A 22,282-nucleotide genomic window follows, 5' to 3' on the forward strand; every position below is an offset into this window, starting at 1 on the left:
TTCAACACTGTTATCAGGAAATTAGGTCAACTCAACTATCCTATCAAAAGACGTTTTCTGCGCTGAATCCTCTAGCAGTAATTGGCTATTGTTTACTCCCTTGTAGATGAACCCTGTTGTCTTTAGTGTATTTCAAGCCAAACATATAGAAAAATGTAAGACCAATACATTAACCAGCAGGAATGAAGTGGAATTCAGTACAAAGTGTTATATAGCTGGATTCATTTTTTGTGTATTTAGAAAGAACCCATGTTGGACGTGTAAAATCAAACAAAACCTCCTCCGTCACTAGCTTTATTCTACCATGGGTGAAAAAGGGAAATAACCATTACAGTAAAATGAAACGTCAAAAGAGAAATAGAGAAAATTGTTTCTAGCCCTTCCTTGCGGTTTATTAAGTGTCAGAAATACAAGCTGATAGAGAGGCCTCGGCATGAAAAACATCCCCACAGAACAGCTCCTGCCCGGGGGCCTGGCGTGCCCACACGCCCCATCTCCACAACCTCTTATGGCTCTGTGTGTTTGATTCTGTGCATTTGAGTGTGTGTGTGTGTGTGTGTGTGTGTGTGTGTGTGTGTGTGTGTGTGTGTGTGTGTGTGTGTGTGTGTGTGTGTGTGTGTGTGTGTCTGCATCTTCTCCCCCACCTCCTGCCGTTGCTGCTTCCATTAGCTTCCAGTGTGATAAAAGAGACAGCACCAGCTGACACCACCACAATGACTCGCCGTGGATAAAAGAATGAGATGTCCCCTCTAGTAGCTCATGGCAAACTGTGTGTGCCTGTGTGTAGCTGTGGGGGGGGGTGGGTTGTTATGGACAGAAAGCTCTGTTGGAGTGGACTGGGGTTTGAATAATGCCCCTAATGGCAGCTCAAAAAAACTATCCCCCTTTATTCCCAGTTGTGTCATTTAGCATCATTGTCTATGAAAACCATAGATAACCCAAACTGATGTCTTACATCAACAGGAGCCATAGATCATTGTTTTTGGCAGGGGGAGGACAGCGACGAGGAAGGTCTTGATTAGTTGGGACCAATCTAGCAGAACACAATTAGTCTTCCACAGCTTCAGCAGTGATGGATCAAACGTCTTTACAAATGTACCAATATATATTCAGTATATATATATATATATTTATTTTTTTCCAGAGAGGATGTACAAATAGCTGACCTAATTCATAACTTCTTTCTCCAACAACCAATACTTGCTGCCACCTTAATGTCATGCTAATTGCTGTGACTCATTGATTGAATTAGGAATGTTGGCTTCATTGCCTCTTCAGATGTTTGATCATAGTTAACACATCACTGAAAATGGTTCCTCTATAGTATTTAGATATTTAAAAAATGTGCGAGCTGCAGTAAGACATTGTCACCTAATAATATCTGGATTGGGATTAGTGATTATTTGTGTATAGTTGCCTTTAGAAATCGATGTTACGGTTTTATTGCTTACTTAAAAGCCCTGGGAGACAGTGAGCTATTTGTCTGACCTCTTATTGCCCTCTGTCCCCTCCTGCACCATGAGATCCTCAGAAGCATGGCTGCTGGTCGTCCCAAAGTCCAGGTACAAACACAGAGGAGAGAGCCGTCGCTGCCAGGGCTGCCTGAGGAGATCAGAGCGGCAAACTCTTTTTAATCTCTTTTAAAAACCAACATTTTCAGAATAGCCTCTATTTTATTAATGTTTTTTCACTGGTTTGTTTTACTGTGTTGTACAAGGTTTGTTTTACTTCCTTTGTTTCAATACGGTTTCTACATCATTTCATTATTTGTATTTAATTGTGTTCTGTTTTTCTCTAAAGCACTTAGACAACAATTGTAACATTGTTTGAAAGGTGCTATACAAATAACCTTTATCATTATTAAAGGTCTGCCTAGAGAGACACCTCACCTGTCAATATTTGGACAGTCTATTTTATATAGCTGACCCCGTTGTGTCACTAAATCTGACAGGTCACACATTTCAGTGTAACATTTGTTCCTAAGATGACTGACCCTTTAAGACAGCAGTTGAAGATGGTGGAAAAGTTGATGCTGATGTCTAAACAGCTTGGATTTTCACTCAATCACTCTTACTACTTTGTATTATTCTGTTCTCATTTTGTCAGCCCATGTTCATCAGTTTTCTCTTTCTCGCCTTAATGAGCAAATAAAGAGATCAACTCCCAAACCCCCCCATCATTTCTTATCTCATTATGTGAATGATCTGCAGCCCATGTATTCTGTCACTGTGATAAAGGGGTGTATTCATGAAATGGACCATCAAATATGTACATTTTGCATGTGTATGTACCAGCACTGGACACATGAATAGATATAAAAAAGCACTAATTAATATGACACAATTTTTCATGCAATCTCTGGGTCTGTTAGCTCCATTTTATGGCCAGATCTGAGCAAGAGGACATTGTTTGGTATTTAGCATTTCTTGGCGCTCACTGTGGCGAGCCTATTTTTAAAGTTAAAAAGTGCTTGCAGTTTGGCCGCAAGAGAGGACACTGAAGAAGCAAACTGGTGATCCATGATGCTTTTATGAAAGGATGACAGAACGCTACAGCTTATAAACTCACACAGGCTGCAATGATTAATCCTCATAGCCCACTTAAAGGAAGGAAAACTAATTCTGCTGAAGATGAAAAGGCTGATAATTATGTTTATACTTTCTCTGTTTTTAACCCCAGTGCGAAAGGATTTTTTTTTATCGGAACGCCCTATTGGGTTTATGTTGTTGTGGGTCACTGAACCTGCATATTTTTGATGTGGATTTTGTGTGATCATTTGTGACATTTTTCCTCTGGTGCATTTGGTTTGCTCCAGACTTCTGTCTTCTGTCTGAGGTACATTCACCCGAGAATTCAAAGCAAATACATTAATGAATAACTAATCTTTGCAGATGCATGAATCTACATATCAATGTAATCAGAGGATGTTGTGTGCATGGCTATTTCCAGCAGAGGGGCTGAGAGGATGTCAAGCATGCAAAGCCTCTCTGCATATATGCTAATTGGGCTCCATTTTCCAATCTGAACCTTTCTGAAATGAACTTGTTTACCAATTCACTTTTTAAGGTGTCATTTTGCACATGCACGCAAACTGCATTGCTCCTTACTTATCAAGCATTTATGCCGTGCAGCTGGGTGAGATTTGAGATTACCGGGTGCACTCTGAGACATGTGAAATTGTGGATTCCCAATAATTTTTTCCGTTTGATAAGGTGCTCTCGTGACACAGCAAATATTGCAGTTTGTTCAGGCAGCGAGGCTCGGAGGCAAGCAGAGCATATGATTTCAGTACAGATGCAAATGTAAGTCTGAATCCTATGCCAAAGAGGTTACTCTGTCACAAATAATAAGCGCTTATCACCCGCGCCGTAGAAAATCTATGGGTTTGAATGAACAAATCCCTATACATATAGACCCTTCAAAAAGGACCTCAATTTACATGACATTACCCTTCCCCCACTTTGCCTCTTTTGGCAGCTCATAAACATTCAACATCACACGGAAAACGTTGCACCTGTCTGATGTCTAATGAAAATATTTGTACTATTCAAATGTCTGTTTCTGTACACAGAACTGTATAGTTTTCCTGTATCATCTAAAAAGGGGACGGCATTTTCAATGAAGGAAAATTGAAGCATCTGTGACCAAAGTGAATCTCTGTGAGTGAATTTTAAGTCACAATAAAGAGGACGATTTCAGCTAATCAGGAACTTTCAGTTTGCTGTAGTGCTTCTTGTCTTTTGTCACAGCTTATAATGTCTCCCCAATGTGCCAGAGTCATTGTAGATTACTGCCTGGGTCAAACCCTGAATGCAAATCAGGCCGAGTAACAGGCAGAGTGAAGCATTGGAAACTGGAATCAGGGTGCAGGACATATAGGGAAAATAAACTGCAATATTTGTCTTATCGTACATATGTGTCGAATAATTTATTTCTAATTTCAAGTGTGTTTGGCTGAATGTGTGTGTATGGACTGGCATGTATTTGAATATACATTTTTCTTTTTTAGAATATTGGAGCCAGGGTTTTTTCTCATATCAATCGACTGTTATCAGAGCAGGCTTTTTCAAAGGACTGAATAGTTTATGGGAAACGTAAGCGAAGGGGAGAAATTCCACATGGTGAGCAAGACATGTTACTCTGCCTGGATGTCACGCACAGTGGGTGCTCTGAATGATCTTGTGCTCTGATGTGAAGCTAGTGGGAGGAAGGGCTAGTTCTCCACTGAAGCTCCTCTAATGGCTTCCTCCTGGATTCCCTGCCCAAAGGGTTTCAGGCCCTGTGCTCTACCCTGGGCCTCTTTAGGCTGTGCGACTTTGATAATAGCTGACAAATGAAAAACTCTGCCGACATCAAACTGAGTTATTTGTTTCCCTGCTCTTACACAGAATGGACAACAGAAGAAACGCACTGTTTTTTCCACTGAATTTCATTATTCTATAGCAAATGTCCTGGAACTTAACCCAGTGGCGGTTCTAGACCAATTTGACTGGGGGGGCCACTGGGGGGCCAGTTGTTTTCTGAGGGGGGCACAATAAATGCAGGACGAAAAAGAGAACTAGACAGTATGAAGTAATTGCGTTTAAGAAAACAATGCAATACAGTTATTGGTATTTGTTTCAGTACACTTATTTATTTCAGATAGATCTTATAGTTATTACTGTTAGCTTCAGCTTAAGTTATAGTACAATTTTTGCACTAACACCATATCATATTTATATAAAAATAAAGGCAATGAACAGTTACATCTCTACTTTACATCTACAATTACACGGATATAGTTTAACTCACCTTCAATTATCGTGGTAGTCTCTCGAAACGTAGGTTTCAATCAGTCTTTCTTGGATGCAACAGCCTCTGATGATCCGAGATGAAAAGTGTTTGTCTGTTCATTCAAAGTAATGTTAAAGGTGGGGTAGGTCATTTTGGAGAAACCAGCTCGAGTGCGCTAGAATTTGAAAATACTGCCACTTCCTTACAGAGCCCCTCCTCCAACACACACGAACACGCACATGACCAATGAGGGCACGAGATAAGTTTGTGCACAGATGGAAGGCTGACAGGCAGGTAGGCCATCCAGTTATTTTAGCCGGGCCGGCTCAGATGATTGGTCGTCCTTTTTACAGTACTCTGGCTTCCACTGATGACATTTTTTTATGGATTTTTTGTCAAAACACTTAAGATATTCATTGCTATCGGCATGTTAAGAGCATTCCATGGAATATAACGAAAAGTGTATCTCGAGCCGGTTTCTCAAACTTACCTACCCCACCTTTAAGTAAATTGAAGGTAATTAAAAACTCTTGCATTGCTGTTTTGTATTCACAGTAGGTGAGAATCACAGTTTCATTGTCTTTGTGCTTTTGGGTGTTGTTCTGTGAGCTGATGTGATTATTTTTGGCCCTATTTTATATGCAAATGTGACGAAGTGACCTCCACACGTGCATTGCATGCATTATCCCTCTTGTTGCATGACATTTTCACTCATGTAGTTATGCCCTTGACTACACTTTATGAGTGTGTGGAATAAGAGGCAGATATTTAAGCTGACCCACATACATAAATATCCCCGCTGCCTCAAATATGAACCGAAAACTGAGGCAAACACGAGAGACACGTACAATGCAATGCTCTGGGAAACATTTTGACGGCCTGTTCGGATGCGGTTTAATCTTTCTGACATGTTAAAAACACACGGGCAACTTTAATAGAAGCACTGTCGTATGCTCACAAGCTCATTCATTCCTTGTTTGTCTCATTCTCTTCCTTAAACAACATGCACACACAGAGGCACACACGATGATTAAGAGGTCTGAGGGCCTTCAGTGCACGTGTGGACTCAGGGCTGCAGTGATTCATAGCTTTGATGTGGTGCATGCTTTCTATTCTAATCTGTCAGAGAGGAAACTGTGCTCACTGATGAGTGAGCCGGACCAGGAAGGGCCACAGAGTCCTGCCCAGTCTGTCCTTCCTCCTCCTCGGGCACCTCAGCCCCGCTCTCTCCCTCCTCTGACATAAACGGTGACAGGTGAGACGCCCCGAGAGCCGCCTGCGCACTGCAGGGCTGAGAGACACAGCAGGGATCACTGAGGTCAGAAACGTACTATGACACACGTGAAGGACAGGACACATTTCTACTCAGCAGCACATAAGACATCATTTCACATGGGCAGATGCTATGTTATTTCATATTAAATAGATTAGGCTCACATCATATTTAGTTATTCAGTGCTAATGTATTTAATTTAAAATATATCACATCCTCTCCTTTTGTGTAGTGCTTACAAGGTATAGCAGATCTTTTATCTATTTTGATTAAATTCCTCCTCAAACCTGAATCGAACTTTGAATGCCAATGGTTATTTTCTAAAGATATCATAAGGAATACTAGTGTTATTTTAAAGCTACAAAGATTTTATAATTTAACTGTAAAAAAGCATTTGATAAAAAAAGTTAGGATTTGTGGAAATGTGATACTTTGAAATAACTTTACTTTACAATCAATGGCCACCCTTTTTACTTAATTATTTCATCATGTTTCCATATTCTGGCCATGAAATACAACCCTACATTTGATAAATAAGACCGTGGATCGGAGCTTGGAACTATCAAATAGGTCTGACAATATGAAGGGAGGCAAAGTGTTGGAGTTGGAGTGAAGTTCCTGTGGTCTGTCAAACACATCCTCTGGCCGGGCCTAATGTGGCGTGTGACACGTCACACCCTATCACTCTGCCTTACAGGTGACCAGCCACTTACGTATGCCGCGTGCACCACAGGATCCCAAACCAGACACTGTCAGGTGTGATAACAGTTTGAGCACCAAACCCACTCTGAAGCCTTTTCATTTGATGCTGCAGCCGCACAGCTCACAGTCTGCACTACTGCAAGCATGTGCAGTGCCCTAAAGATGCTTTTATTCCTGGTTCCTGGCACATTCCCCCGATGCTGAGGACCAGAGATAACCCTGATGCTCCGCTCTCTCACACCACCAACCTCTCTCCATCACTGTTTTTTTTTTACTGAAATAAGGACTGCTGCTGATCCCAGCTCTTCAGAGGAAATCAAATAGGGCTGAGTCTCACTGTGGGGAGACAATGGTGCATGTTATACATACACCTTCAAGCACCAAATACAGTTCCTCATCCTGTTAGACTGCTGAACACCACCGTGCGAAGGCTGAACACATTTCTCCTCTTACAGAGTAACTACTTCCTCACACTTGTACACTAACGGATCAGCTTTTTTCTTTTCTTTATCTTGTCATTAGTGCCCTTTAGTCTCAAAATGCGCTGCCTCCATTTGGCATTGGAGGTAAATGTTCCCCCAGCACACACTCATTATTTCAATACTTACAACGCTGTGGACAGACCCGGCCTCTTTGACAGCGTTTGATGCTCTTGCTCTTTCTCTCTCTGTGTCACCATTTCTTCCACTTGATAGAGAAAGGGTTTGGGTTTTTTCTAGTTTTGACCTTGTTTTCTATTTATTTCTATTTCTATTTGATTTATCAAGGCTACCTGGCTTTGTGTGAGGATGTGTGGTGAAACATTTAGCTGAAAATGTATAACTGCATCACAGTGACAATCATTCTCCCTGTGCACAAAGGAGTTAAAAAAGAGATCTGCAAAACCCTTTCTCAATAGTCATTTCATCAAAATTGCATCATTTTTTTAAGGATGTTTTTCCTTTTGTAAAAGAGGCCAGCCCCTGTGGATAAAACGTTAAAGCTACGACGTATTAAACCGTTTTGTAGCTTTTCCGTGAAGCGATTACATTTTTTAAATTAAAATCAATCTCCACAGCTCACCTAATTTGATCCTTTCTTCTGACTGGGTCAAAGTCAAATTCCCTGTGTTTGTGTATAATACACATCAAATGTGTGAATGAAAGCTCATCAAAAAGGTGCAATCTAAAGATTTATGTACATGAAGAATCTTGTCTTTCAAACCTGGGGCTTTTTTTCTTCTTTACATTGAACCTCTGACCATTCCCCATTTGCTCTGTAAGCGTTTCAACATGAAGGGGAATGTTGGAGCAGATAATAAAGCAGTCTACTGTACAATCTCTGGGCCCTTAAGTCTGATAAAACAATGCGCAGGTGGAGGAGAAGAAAAATCAGTAAGGAGCCATTTTTCTGTGCTGGATTGGTCTCTTTGATCTGGAGTGCAGTGAAAGGAGGGCATTATGTAACGTCTTCAGCACACACATGGCCGACTGTGTGACTGCCAAACACACGGGGGGCAAAGGCGGTGGGGGGGGGCAGACAGATCAGAGGAAAGAGATAGGGCCCTGGAAGACAGGAGTAGTAGATGGACTTGTGAGGGAAAACATTGCTGCTCATATTGGTGTTGGGTCACTTTCCTTATTACAGCTGTAATGTGGGCCCTAACAAGCCTCATAATGAGACATGAGAAAGCCCTTTAGTGACGGTTCAAACATTTATCTCCTGCTCAGTGCCCAGTTCTAACTGTTTCAATGCACATCCTTTTGGTCGATTGTTAAGAGCGTTCATTTGAATAATTACATGGGTTCCTGATCTTGTAGGAAAAATATAGTCTGTAACACGAAATATTAGCCCATCATTTGTATGCCCTAATTGGAAGCAATCCATTACCTTGAAAGAGCACAAAATGGCAGCACAGTCATGCAACTGCAAAGCAGATGGCCCTTAAAATCAATCATTTACAAATTAATCAATAATATATAAAAGTATGAAGTGTAAGCCAACTGTATTGGTAAGAAATGACTGGCTGTGTCAAGCACCATACGGCCTTATGGCAAGCCAAATGTGGCGCAACAAAACAGGTCAAAGATGGAGCATGCAACATGGAGGGTTGCAAAGGAGAAATGTATTAATAGGACCCTGCCAAATCAATGTAACATGCACGCCACACAAGATGGCCTAATCAAGAAGGAGCTGTCTTAACGGATCGAAGGAGGAAGTGAGAAAAAGGCAAAGAGCGATTGGGAGAGTGTGTTGGCGGTGGTGTGCAGCTGAGAGCTGATGTTGAGATGGCCTGACAGGGTCTGTTTCTGTTCATCGTGAGACTGTTATCCAGAGTGACCGTGTTGTCTTCCCTTCCCTCCACAAAGGTTATGCCATTGCCAGCAGTCCACATGACAGAATGAATGAGCCACAATTGTTGGAGCCAGAGATGCTCAATCTTAAAGTACGCACCGACCCTGCACTCAATCAATACCACATTCAAGTCATTCATAGGTAAATCAGCGCCTGATCGCAATAATTCCGCCCTTGTATGCGACCTATAGTGAGGCTATGGCTGCATTTTAGAAATGACGTGCTTGGTAATCGGGTGTGTTGGGCTGTCAGCTTAGGGTGCATGATCTTGCCAGCATGACTCAAGTGTGCCCGTGAGCTGCTTCCTGTGCATCTACTCCAGTTGCTTGTATGATCTATTTTAGATTATTTTGCCCAAGGATGTGTGTGCATCCTCACAGCAGAGAGCCACAGAAATAAGAAAAAAGAGGAGGGGGGAATGGATAATGTTGAAATAATCTACAGGCAATCATGCAAATTCCCCAGACGTTGTGCACTCGGGGATGCTGTAGATACGGGTGCAGCCTCGCATTCTATTCAGGCATAACACATTTGGAATTATGCAAATAATAAGATCTTTATCGGCCATTAGTATAGGCTATGTAGGCAACATTTGAGCCAACATGTGTGACACTGCTGGGGCAACTTTTCCATTCAGTCTGTAGTAAAATCATGCATTTATCCATGTGGATAATTATCACTCCATACCGTGTCCACTCTGTTGAACCGCTTCCATTGGTTCCTTCATTTTATGTAACCAAGAGCAAAACGGAGCGAACAGTGTTCAACATATGTGTGTCTTGACCATGTCTGAAAGCAGCAGAGTCCATCCTGTTACAGCAATAACAGGGGGCAGCGACTGAGAGACCAGTCCTCCATCGCAGGCCCAGATGTCATGCTCCTTGTGGCCTTCACACATTGAAGGGGCCAAGTCGAAATTAGCGTGACCCTGATGTGTCATCTTGATTTAGACACTATTTTCATGCCGGCTATCAATGTGGCCTTATATCTACAGTATGTGCGCGCAGTAGTTTGTCGATGCGTGGATCTGCGATTGGTTTTGCACAAGTAGGAAAAATGTGTTCCCCTTTCTATAATCCCACAAGAGGAGGCTTCCTTGGAAGGCATGGTGCAGCAGAAGCAGGGGCATTGTGGTTGGTGAATGGCTCGTTCTAATCTCGTGGAGGCAGTGGACTGTTGGAGGGGCTTTTGAGCAGATTTGAGCCCGAGGGGTGAGAGCAACAAACACCAAAAAGAAAGAAAAAAAATCTCTCTTTCTAGTTTAAAGATTTGCTTTATGAATTCTGCTCGGCAAATTCAAATTAACCAAAGTGGAGGTATACTCATTTCCATTTCCATTCAGCCTTTAAGGGATATATTTATATCCTAAAAATGTAAAGAGGGATATGCTAATCTGACACTATGTTTCCCGTACATAAATACATCTTCAATTACATTTCAATAAAGATCCTTTAAGGCAATAGTCTGGGATATGGAGCCATGTTGGGTAACATCTATCCATTCTGCTCTCAGTACTATGACAGCTATTTGACACCTATAGACTCTTTTTAAAACAAAAGGACATTTTCACATTACTAACGGACACATTGAAGAAATGCTGCATCCATATCACTCTTCCCAAAATGATGACGCTCGTGTCTTTGTTTGATCTCCAGGGAGAGGTGTGTGTGTAGAGTGGTTTAACACTGCCATCTGCTGGTTGGGAAAGAGAATCCACTTTTTCTCTGATTTAACTACAGCCTGGTCATACAGTATCTCATTTCCATTATAGCATAATAATGTTGAGGCTGAAGGCTTATCAGATCAATGCTCAGGTCTGAGTCAAAACATTTGTATCACTGATAATCCTACCCTTTTCTCTCTTTAAAAGCAATGGATTTTTCCAACAGCTATCATCCCATTCTTTGTTACCATGACACCAGATCAACCAAACAATGTCTCTAGCCAAAGTGGCTTCAACTTTAATGTCTGTGGGAAGACGTCAGCTGTTGGTCCAGGACATGACTCTGCCATAGAATTTATTATGCACCAACAGCCATTAAGTACAAATAAAAGGTGTTAAACATACAGCTGTTATGAGACTATTGTCAACATACGTACAATTATGGATGCACCAGGAACACACCAGGCACTGTCCAATATACTATATTTACAGATAGTATCATCACATTTAATATCTATGGAGTATAGTATAAAAGGAAATGTTTCCAATGTTGGTCTCTCCGAACAAAACAGTTCTGGTTAACATGTTGTCAAATCACTTCATTTTGTAGCCGTGGCAACTCTGGTCCAATGACAATAGAGAAGGAGCCATGACTCCTTATTGCTTGTATTGGGCTCTAATCAGAGTAACCACCTTGTTATTGTACATTGAAGCAACAAGATGTCTTGAGTTTGACAATTAACCAATACAGTACTATAACACAAATTGTATGTTAATCTGCAATAAACAATAACCTTACAATTTAAAGCGGTTTCTTTCCAAAGCACCCTATTTTTTTATTCATTGTCAACAAATTCACTTGTATGAAATTGAATTGCATCCTACTATACTAGCAATCCAATTGATAAGTATTTTTATTTATACCAACCATACGCTTCATTATTTTAACTGGATTAACATACTTTTGATGTTGCTGATTGTAATTAACATTATGTATGTGGCTGAATGTGTGGATTGTTTCACATTTTATTTAGTATGAATGATGTTACAAGAATATGCAAAAGATAGGCATTTTTATGTTTATTTGGAAGAAATTAAGTACAAAACAGTGGCATTTTCTTCCAGAGAAAAAAAGGACAAGTGAACAAATATTACCTTTTTTTCTATGTGTATGACACCTGGAGCAGGTCATTTCTGCAAACAGTCTTAAAAGTACAGGTAGTCTATATAACAATTAAATAACAATGGACTAATACCCCAAACATCTTACTGAAAAATCTACTTGTGTCAAACAAACAGATTCCGATGATAATCCCTAAACTCCGCTAAGGTACACACAGAAGCTAAACTAACTCTTTAACTGTTAGTACAGAAGTCTTTGACACTGTACCAAGAAAGTCTTTGATCGAAAGACTATTGTGTTCCTGCACGTATTCATCATCTGACAATTCTGGGAAGATAACCAACTTTAGGAAGATACAAAAGCATGGTTAGAAGATAATAAGCACCCATGCTACATAGGAGTACACTACTCTGAATCAAAACAAAATATCTATGATCGTTCCGCGCGGCGCAACGATAGTCTTAAAGGAGTAAAATAAAACATATAAAGACAGGATAGTGTATGTAACAATTTCAAAAACTGTAAGATATTAATACAAATGTATATGACAGTTAACATACAAAAGAAAACTGAAATTGCAATACCATATCTTAATAAGTGTTGACAAATAGGTTAGGCTACCTTAAGTAGAGAATTTCAGAAGGGTGAGAAATAAAAGAAATTCTACATAACTAATCCGCACAAAAAAAACCATTGTTACCCACTGACACCTTTCTCTATATTTAAAGGAAGATATGGCAGCTCCCACCATGACACCGCTTGATCATACAAGACAAACATACTTGTCATTCTTAACAAAACTGGAGTGACGAATAAGGGTCAGGCAGCCATGGTGTAATAATAATAATAATAATAATAATAATAATAATATTTGTTCAGGAATTGCATGGGCATTAAATCTTAGTTCTAAGGGAAATCAACTGCTTTGCAATTGAAGCATTGAAGACTTCCTGTTAGAAAGTAACACAGTTAGAGTTTGTTGTCACCATTTTTAGCCAAAGTCCAAAATGTAACTATTGACATGTTCAAAATAAATAAAGCCACTGCTAGCAGACTGCTACTGAAAGGTCAGGTGTTGCTGTATTCAGTCATTTAGAAAGCGTAAGCATCCAGGTCCACAGAATAACAAAGCAAGTTAGCCTTTTAAACTGCATTCAGACAACCTTTCCAGAGGCTGCGATATGTAGGTCAGTGCTAAAATATACACCTACATATAGTAATGAAAACCAGATACAAAAAATATATTGAGTACAACTGTACCAGCAGTGAGTATTTCTAAAATGTTACAGATAAAAAATAAATTCTGAGTAAATATATAGTATAGAATAAGGTTTGTAATAGAAACCAGCTATTTGAAACATGCTTTCTAGTTAGGCACATCTACTATGATTGATATTAGTTTACTAAGTAATCAGCCACAGTTAGCATATAGACAGGAAACTAAAATAATTCAGTTAATAGTGGATAAGTCCAGTTCAGAATCATAAATAAGACATTATTAATGTCTTCAGAAAGTACAAGGGGGGGGGGGGGGGGGTGAAATGCATGTCCACAATTTCAAAACACAAGGATTGTTCTTGAACACATTGATTCAAAACGGATCTATGAAGGTAACCTGCTACCTAAACGTCAGAATTGTAAAAAGAGAAAATGACATCTGGCTGACTTTTTCAAGTAAAAAGAGATGAAAGAGGAGCAGTGTGATTTTAGAAAGGAAGATCTATGGCTTATATGTTGATGGGACATGAAGGGAAATTCTTTGGCTGTTGATGCAAAGTAAAGGCAAGTCAAACAAGAACATGAGCTCCTAAACAACCAAACACTTTGTGAATCTCATTTGAAATGCAAAATAAAAAAATTCTGATTGTACAGTTTCCACATCTAACATTGTCAACCCAACTACGCAATACTTATTTTCTCAATGAAGAGCCAATTTTTAGAGTATAAATATTAACTGAGCGTTCTAAAAAGTCGACCTGGATGTCCACAAGGGAACAGCCTATGTGAGCACCATATGACTTACATTGTTCTTGGCTAAGGGAAGTTGATGCTTGGCAAGACATGACGGTGGTCCATCTCCACTCTCATATGGAAACAGTAAGGAAGTGATGGTAATGTTAACTTCCCTCTGCTTCATTGATCTGCCTCTGGGGTTTGACGACCCCCATCCTTAGCCTTGATTTGAAGCCAGGCATCTCCCAGCGCCTTGGCAAAGTGGTCGTCCACTGAACCGGTGATGGACACGGAGTTGGACAAAGGCTCTGCTTCTTTGTAGTTCTTTCCAAGGCTGCGACGAAAGTGCTCCTCAATCACAGGATCGCATTCTGTGTTGGCTGAAAGGCCATTATGTGTGGAGGCAATAAAACCTGATTATTATCATGCATGTAATATATCACAAATATTATACTACTATATATAAACATTAGATTATTATTATTATGATTTATAGTAATGATTGGCTCACCGTTGGTCTTCATCTCATCAGCAGGTGGGCTGGGTGAACAGCCGTTCATGTGGCAGTGCGAGAGGTTACAATTACGGTTGCTCGCAGGGGCACAGGTAATAACAGAGGGACGATTCTATAGGTGGAAAACATTCATACAATCAGCTACAAAGAACTATGTAAAATACTGAGATTGTTAACATATTGTACACATCGTTACTGAAAAGAGTTTAAATTGAGAATTCAACGTTCTCTGAATATGTATATACCAAGATACTCCAGCAGATTCAAGGTACTACAACAACAAAAAACATGACAGTGGTACACCCAACAGACTAATCTGAAATATAATACAATTAGAATCAGGGGTTGTTAAAACAATATGTACACGGACAGTTGTAGACTTGCAAGCAGACGCAATCTTATACATACTACAGTCTGGGATCTGGGTACACAGACAATAGCTAATAAGATGCTGATCTCATTGCAGCAGGAAAGTGTTTGGTTAAACAACAAGAAGAAGGAATAAAGGGAAAATGGGTGTGACCGCTTACCAAAAGTAGGACCAAGGAGATTAACATATATCAGTACATCGGAGGAGGAGGAGGAGGAGGAGGAGGAGGAGGAGGAGGAGGAGGAGGAGGAGGAGGGAAGCATCGACCTGGGGAAGTGTCTCGCTACAGCTTGCGCAGTCAAAATGTTTCAATTGCAATTAGGGATGGGAATTTGAAAGCAAATGTATATTCGAATATTCGACCCCCCAAAAAACGGTTAACCGGAATGTACATATCCTATACAAAAAAAAAATTGGGTAAAAAAATTAAAATTCAAATAGTTTTTTGGAAAAACATTTTTTTCATTAACTTTTGGAAATAAATACATGTTCAAATAAGTATAGAAAGAAACCAAGTCGAATTTGTCAAATGTATTGAACTGGTGATCACAGTTTGACAGCTATAGTCCTACAGCTTTCATGTGCGGAGGCGATTCACAATCAGCCCAGCTGTAGAGAAGACCCTCTCAGCTGGAACGGAGGTTGCGGGTATAGCATGTATATATAAGTTTAATTTGGCATAGTTTGACCTCTGCACCGCACTCACTAACCTGGTCGAAATATTTCCACACATTACTCCTTTTTGACGCCATGTCTGTAGGACTCTTCTTAGAGTGTAAATAATTACCGGACTATGACTGGTAAAATATGTTGAATACCGGCAAAACTAAATCCCTCCTGTCAAAATGTCTATGTACTTTGCCGCCACACACGGTTGCCAAGCAGCGCTTATTGTTGTTTAGGCTGGCCACTCATGTGTCGCAAGTGTTGACAGGGGGGGGGGGGAGCACGCTCATGAACTGTTAGCGCCGGAACCTCGCAACGGCTGCCGAGCGCATTTGCGCCACATTTGGGCATAAGATGAGGTTTGAGTCTGCGTGATCTGCGTGTAGGGAGGGGCAGCAGCCATATCATTAGCTAGAACTAGCTAGATCTGATGGATTTGGACATAAACGTGAGTGAAGTATAACCGGACGCGAGAGAGAGAGAGAGATCAGCACCTGCAGCTCTGCCTGCTGTGAGGGCCGGTGAGCGGAGCAAAACACACCTTTAGACGTCACCTAACACATTTAGCTATGGCACTGTCGTATACATTCAATTATTCAATTTGATAATATGTAATCAACTTAGGCATCCCTCCCAAAAAACTAAAAAAATAATAATAAAAAAATTAATAACTCATATTCGAATACCTGAATACCTGAATCATTTCGAATATTCGATTAATCGTTCCCATCCCTAGTTGCAATAAGACTGGTGGACCTTCACGCTTATAATCACACGATAAAATGTACATCACGTGGATCAATTATGGCCGCTCAGATACAGCAGGCATGAACACCACTTGAATTTATCAAAATGATTTAATGTTTATACCGCGCACTCTATTGTATCACTCCCCGATTACAAGTTAAGTGCTTTCTTTTTTCTTCTCACTGTTAACTTAAGTTATTCTATAAATAAGTTCTAGAAGTTGACATACCTGCTGTCGCTCCACAGTCCCGCTAATGACAGACCTCTCTTTGGTCCTGACTCCAACGTCATGGATGCTTTTGGTCAGAGCCAGAGGCTGGTCTACAGCATAGCTAGAATAAGAAGCATACAGGTGGTTCCCATGGAGACCGTTGGAGGAGGAAGTAACATGCTCCATAGGAGTGTGAGCAAGGCTCCAGTGTTCATTACGATTGTCTCCAGCAGAGGGACGGGCCCTAGAAAAAGAACATTCATATTAAATATATACCACAAACAGTTTCACCTTTTCATAGACAATCCATAGCTGCATCTACACAGCGTAAACTGGGGTGGTGGTCTTGTCTTTTGTATTGTGCAGCACATCAGTGGTTGTAGGCATCTCTCAGAAACTGTTATGATTATTCACTACTGCATCATTTGTTTTGCTGCTCATCAAGTTTTCTCCTGAAATCATGACACTTTATAGCCTGGAGGTGATCCTTGCATTCCACCAGAGTTAATGCTGTAAGGTCGCATTCAGACATTTGTTTAAAAAAAATTTAAACTGGGCTTTTTCAAGCTGAATGGTTTGATATGTGTGTATGTGTTTAATACAATATGTCTGCTGTTTAAGGCAAGGCAGAGAGTAAATAACAATGTTGGGGTTTGGGGAAATGGATAATACTAATATAAAGCAGTACTCTTGAATAACTGTACACACAGTACCTTTAAATATTCGTAAAATTGCCTTGTGCTACATATTTCAATTTGTTGGCAAAAGAAAAATGCATAACTGAGCATAATGAGTTCTGAACCAGCTACATATCTAAAGGTGGGGTAGGTAAGTTTGAGAAACCGGCTCGAGATACACTTTTTGTTATATTCCATGGAATGCTCTTAACATCCCGATAGCAATGAATATCTTAAGTGCGTTGACAACAAATCCATTAAAAAAAAATGTCATCTGTGGAAGCCGTAGCGCTGTTAAAAGCATGACCAATCATTTTAGCCGGCTCGGCTAAAGTAACTGGATGGCCTACCTGCCTGTCAGCCTTCCATCTGTGCACAAACTTATCTCGTGCCCTCATTGGTCATGTGCGCGTTCATGTGTGTTGGAGGAGGGGCTCTGTAAGGAAGTGGCAGATTTGTTCCGACTGTGTATTTTCAAATTCTAGCGCACTCGAGCCGGTTTCTCCAAAATTACCTGCCCCACCTTTAAATACTTAAATGATACACTGTACAAAAAAAAATGTATGTGAAAAACTAAACTGAATTTTTTTTAAGTATTTTCGACATAGTTTTGAGTATAGGTTCTTACAGTTGAGTGGCAAACAATCTGCTCATTTTGGTCATGGGGTCATCATCACAGTTGATTTGGTCGTCCATTTGTTCTTCGCCATACTTCCGTTTGCTTGGGCAGTGAGGAGGAGGGCCAGTGATGTTGGACATGGCAGTCGGCAGGGAGGGTGTCCTGGACTCATCTGTGGTAAAGGAATCAGTAGTATAAATAACCTTGATTCACTTTAGATTCATGAACATGACCACAGCTAATTTGGTGTTTGTCTGCTAAATAAGAGCAGAACATTGATTAATTAAGCCCATTAGCTTAGTCATATCATCTTGTTAAAAAGGCAAGTAAACTGTCTTCCAGATTACCCTCCTAATTATGGAAGGTTGAGGTCTTTGTTTATTTCTGAAGGCAGCTTTGATTAAAATTGTTGTGCAATCAACAAGAGAGTCCTTTTGTTTTGAAGTAAAACCCTCTGCTTAAAAACAAACCCAACACTGTTGTTGTCAATATATTTCTCTAGAAACTGTTTATTCATATTTTAACAAGATGTTTGGAGGATGGCCTCCCCATAGACACTATCAGCGAACACAGACATAAGTCCTTCCTACATCAAATTAGGCCATATTTATAGTGTTTCATAGTATGTATCTTCATCATACAGTATTCACATATTTGTGTGTTATTAGGTGTGTTTAGAATGTCTTATAAGCTTTAAAGGGAGGGTATGAGAAAAACCGATGGTCATTTTTTTGTAGCATTTCCGGTATTTAGAATTAGTAGTGAATAATTAGTGAGTGCTAGTCTTTCCAACTAAGAAGTTAAACATGCAGAGACAGTAGTATTCACTTTATCTCCTTAAAACAAGGTGAGTTTAAAATATGCCGATGTATCTTTATTCCAAATTGACGTACAAAAAAAGTTGCGTCTCTGAAATAGCGTTAGTTGAAAAGCAAAACACTCGAAAACAATGACATTTTAATTATAGAAAGAAACCTAAACTTATTGGTTCAACATAACATGTGAAATACACAATATTGGGACACATAACAACACGCAAACAATGTCAAACTAACCTTCGTAGTGCAGTCTCCCGATGTTATTGTTCATCTTGTCCAGGAACTGAGAGTTCAACAGGTCCATTCTAGTGAATAGCATTTACACGAACAGGCTTGTTGCTAACATTGATGTTAGCAAGACACACCAGCGAAAGCAACACAAAAGTTATATCCTATAAAAGAGAAACAAAGGACACATCACGTAAACCAATGTGTTAGATTAGCTTATATTTCAATTAATTTAACGGAAAAGGATAATGTTCCCTTGACGTTAGCGGTTAGCTGGCTAACGATAGGTATCCTCCTGACGTTGACGTTAACGCTTTGAATGCTAACAGTTAGCAGTCCTGCTAGTTAAACACGTAGCTTCAGCTAACCGCTACAATGTTATGTTACCTTTCACTGACAAATGAGTAAAGTAGATCAGCAAGTTACGTTGCTACAATAACTGTACAATGATTGTTATAATAGTTACGGAACTGCTGTCTTAGTTACAGGAGCTAACAAACTGGAAAGCTAACTTTGGCGACTTTGACAAACTAACGTTAGCTATTAGCAGCTAAGCTAGTCCAAAACTTTGTAGTCAAGCTAGTTCGCCTAAACAGAATAAACGTTGAACAACCTTACACCAACTAGTCAAGTGAGCACTTACATTACGGTACATTTACTGGATGTATGCCCAACAACACCATTCAAAAACAGCGTAACATTAAAAGTGATGTTAAAGTTACTCACTTTATCGAAAAAACGCTTCACAGCCTCACCACTACCATGGCTAGTCCAGCTTGCCTTTACACTGCCTTCACGTACTTTCCCACCGCACCAGTCCCCAAACAAAAGAGTGGCGAGCGGCCCTAGCGGAGAATAAACGTCAGTGTTTTTATGTTTTATTCCTACAGAATACATGGTGAAAGGATAAGATGTGTTTTGTCAGTGTATAGTACCATTTTATAAAACATTCTCTGTTGTTTAAGTGTCTGATACTTGATAACCACGAATACAAAATACGTAAAAAATGACAAGTAATGATAACACATAGGGGAGAGTGGGGTAAATTGAGCCATTTTTTAGTTATGCTGTACTCTAAGCAAGGAGAAATGACACTCAAATGACACAAGTATTGTGGTGATGGTCACACCACACCACATCACACCAGGTGATGGTGCTGCCGGATTTGGCACCCCCACTATAACTCGGCTATCCTCTGCTCCTACTGTATACTCTTCTCATCTATAGACATATCAGTGACTTTGATCTTCTACAGTGTGGAGGTTGGTATTAATGTTTCACTACAGCGCTGCTACCAGTGGATGTCACCCAAGTATCTCTGAATAAGAACCCTTATAAGTACCGGTGTGTGGTGCAGCTTTTCTCAAGTAAAAATACAAGTAACATTTAGACTCTCCTTACCACTGTCTGTTATGATAAACATTCAAAAAGTAAATGAGACACCCTTGTCCTTTTACATGGATATTCAGTCAAGGGGTGCCCCATATCCTCATCCTATACCTATACTGTTCTTCATACTGTAAAATGTAAATACACTTTAAAGCCTTTATTTATATATGACCAAATATGGTCTCCACTTATCTCCTTAGACCAGGGGTGGGGAACCTCCGGCCCCCGGGCCGTATACGGCCCGCGAGACCATTTGGTACGGCCCTCGAGGTAATTTATAAACACACGCAAAAAAGAAAAAAATGAAAGAAATCTAGACCGCAAAAAAATTAAACAAGCGAGTGCCTGTTTTTCCTGGCCAAGGTCAGGGTCCTTGAACACAACACGAGCCTACGTGTCATCACGTGGTATGTCTCGTCTGACAGGTGTGTAGTGCTGACGGAGAGCACCAGAACACCGCTCCGGCACTTCCACAAATTGCATTAGCCTACCCATAAGGAGCCGTACACATGCCGCCGTTTTTGCGTGTCTGTGTCTTTAGTTGAAAGCCCAGTGGCGATCTGTTCATGACTGTCATACTGATCATACAGTCAATAACTTTGTTGTTATTAGCATCTGGTTAGCTAGCTATGCTAACGAATATAAGAAGCTTTTTCTCCAACCAGTGAGGTAAAGGCATATCTTTATATGATCATTATTATAAAAAAAACAAGATAATAAAGTAAACGGGTATAAAATACTATATGACAGTAAAAAAAAGTTGTTATTAATAAACAAGAATACAGTTTGAAAGGGGAGTGATTTGTAAAATGTCCATAAAGAAAAAGTAAATCTGCTTACAGTTCTGTTTCATATGGGTGTTGAGAGATGTTTCCAGAGCTCCTAATTTTGCTCTCAAAGTGCACCAGATTGATGCTTTTAACTTCAACATTTAAAAAAAAATCTTCCCGGGGGAGCATACCCCCCGAACCCCCCTAGAGGAGGTTAGGTTCCCCCCCACTTAAATCATGTTCACATGGATAGGAAACTAAATACATTTGCACACATCTTGTGTCCATATCTTTCTGTTTGGGTGTTCATGCCACAACCGTGCACGTGCATGCATCATCATGGTAAGATATCTGGAAAGAAAGGCCAAATGAATGGGCTGTGATTTTAGTTTTTTAAGCAGAGGTCAATAATTTGTACGGCCCTCGGAGGAAGTTGAAAAAATATAAATGGCCCTTGAGAGGAAAAAGGTTCCCCACCCCTGCCTTAGACCATAGATTCAATTAAGAACAAATTAATTCAATAACAGAGAAACATTTGACTGTAGAAAATAGGTATGCAACAGATGTTGTTTAGAATAACCAGAATGAGTGACAGCAAAATTACAATATGGGGAAACAGAATGGCAATATTAAAGTGCAAACAAACAACCTATAATTAGAGCTGGAGTTTGTCACTCATGGATTTAACAAAACTCCACTATTCATGTGAAGCTTTTGACAAATGGTAATTTTTTTCTGTATGATTCATTGTTAAATATCCAAATCTCCCTTCTGTTCAATTTCCTTGAAACAGAGGAGTAAGCTCCATCCCCAAATGAGTGACATGTGTGTGTTAAACAAATTAACCCTCTGAAAACTTAGAGATATATTTATTTGTGCAGCATTAAGTCTAGAAATAGTAGCAGTAGAATAATATAAAGCAAATTTGGACAAAGCGTTCACTTATGAAAGGGATATAAAAGATGCAAGGATGTATTTTCGAAAGATATTTTGTTGTATTCTTTTGTTATCCCCAGTTCATACACAATGTACTATTTTGTATAATGACATAGCCTACTACTTCCCATGTACTAAAGGTTAGAGTGTTTTTGTGCAAATAGCCCGTTGCTATATTTACTCAATTTTCCAAGTGGCCTGTGCCTGACAGTGCGGTTTAAATCTCCTGATGGCTGAGGGAGTTTGCTCAAAGCGGTTAACTTCATGGCTTTTGCATATAAAAGTGTTCATGCGAAATAAATATTCTGTTGCCTTAGTAATAACATTTATTAATCTTAGGTTGATTTGTGCTTAAGAGTCAATGTTGTATCTTGCAGAATCATGTGAACTGTGCAGCCCCATGACAAGATTTGTGGTGAGTGCGTTATTGATGAGTTATTGATCTATTAATCTGTTTCTTGATGCAATTTCAAAATATTAATCTATTACTGGAAATGAGATGTGGTAGTCTCTGAG

At 39.9% G+C, this 22,282-nt stretch overlaps 1 protein-coding gene across 1 annotated transcript; it reads right to left on the reverse strand.

The window, feature by feature from the left end:
* Positions 1–11,808: 11,808 nt before the first annotated feature.
* On the reverse strand, positions 11,809–19,491 carry LOC117543028 (transcription cofactor vestigial-like protein 4). The gene is made up of 6 exons (XM_034211036.1): positions 19,398–19,491; positions 18,681–18,835; positions 17,635–17,797; positions 16,348–16,573; positions 14,333–14,447; positions 11,809–14,201 (listed from the first exon to the last, which is right to left on the reverse strand). Exons 2-6 carry the CDS (start codon positions 18,760–18,762, stop codon positions 14,002–14,004), a joined length of 786 nt encoding a protein of 261 aa, XP_034066927.1. The 5' UTR covers positions 18,763–18,835; positions 19,398–19,491; the 3' UTR covers positions 11,809–14,001.
* Positions 19,492–22,282: the final 2,791 nt, after the last annotated feature.

The sequence above is a fragment of the Gymnodraco acuticeps genome, unplaced genomic scaffold, assembly GCF_902827175.1.
Source record: "Gymnodraco acuticeps unplaced genomic scaffold, fGymAcu1.1, whole genome shotgun sequence".
NCBI lineage: Eukaryota > Metazoa > Chordata > Actinopteri > Perciformes > Bathydraconidae > Gymnodraco > Gymnodraco acuticeps.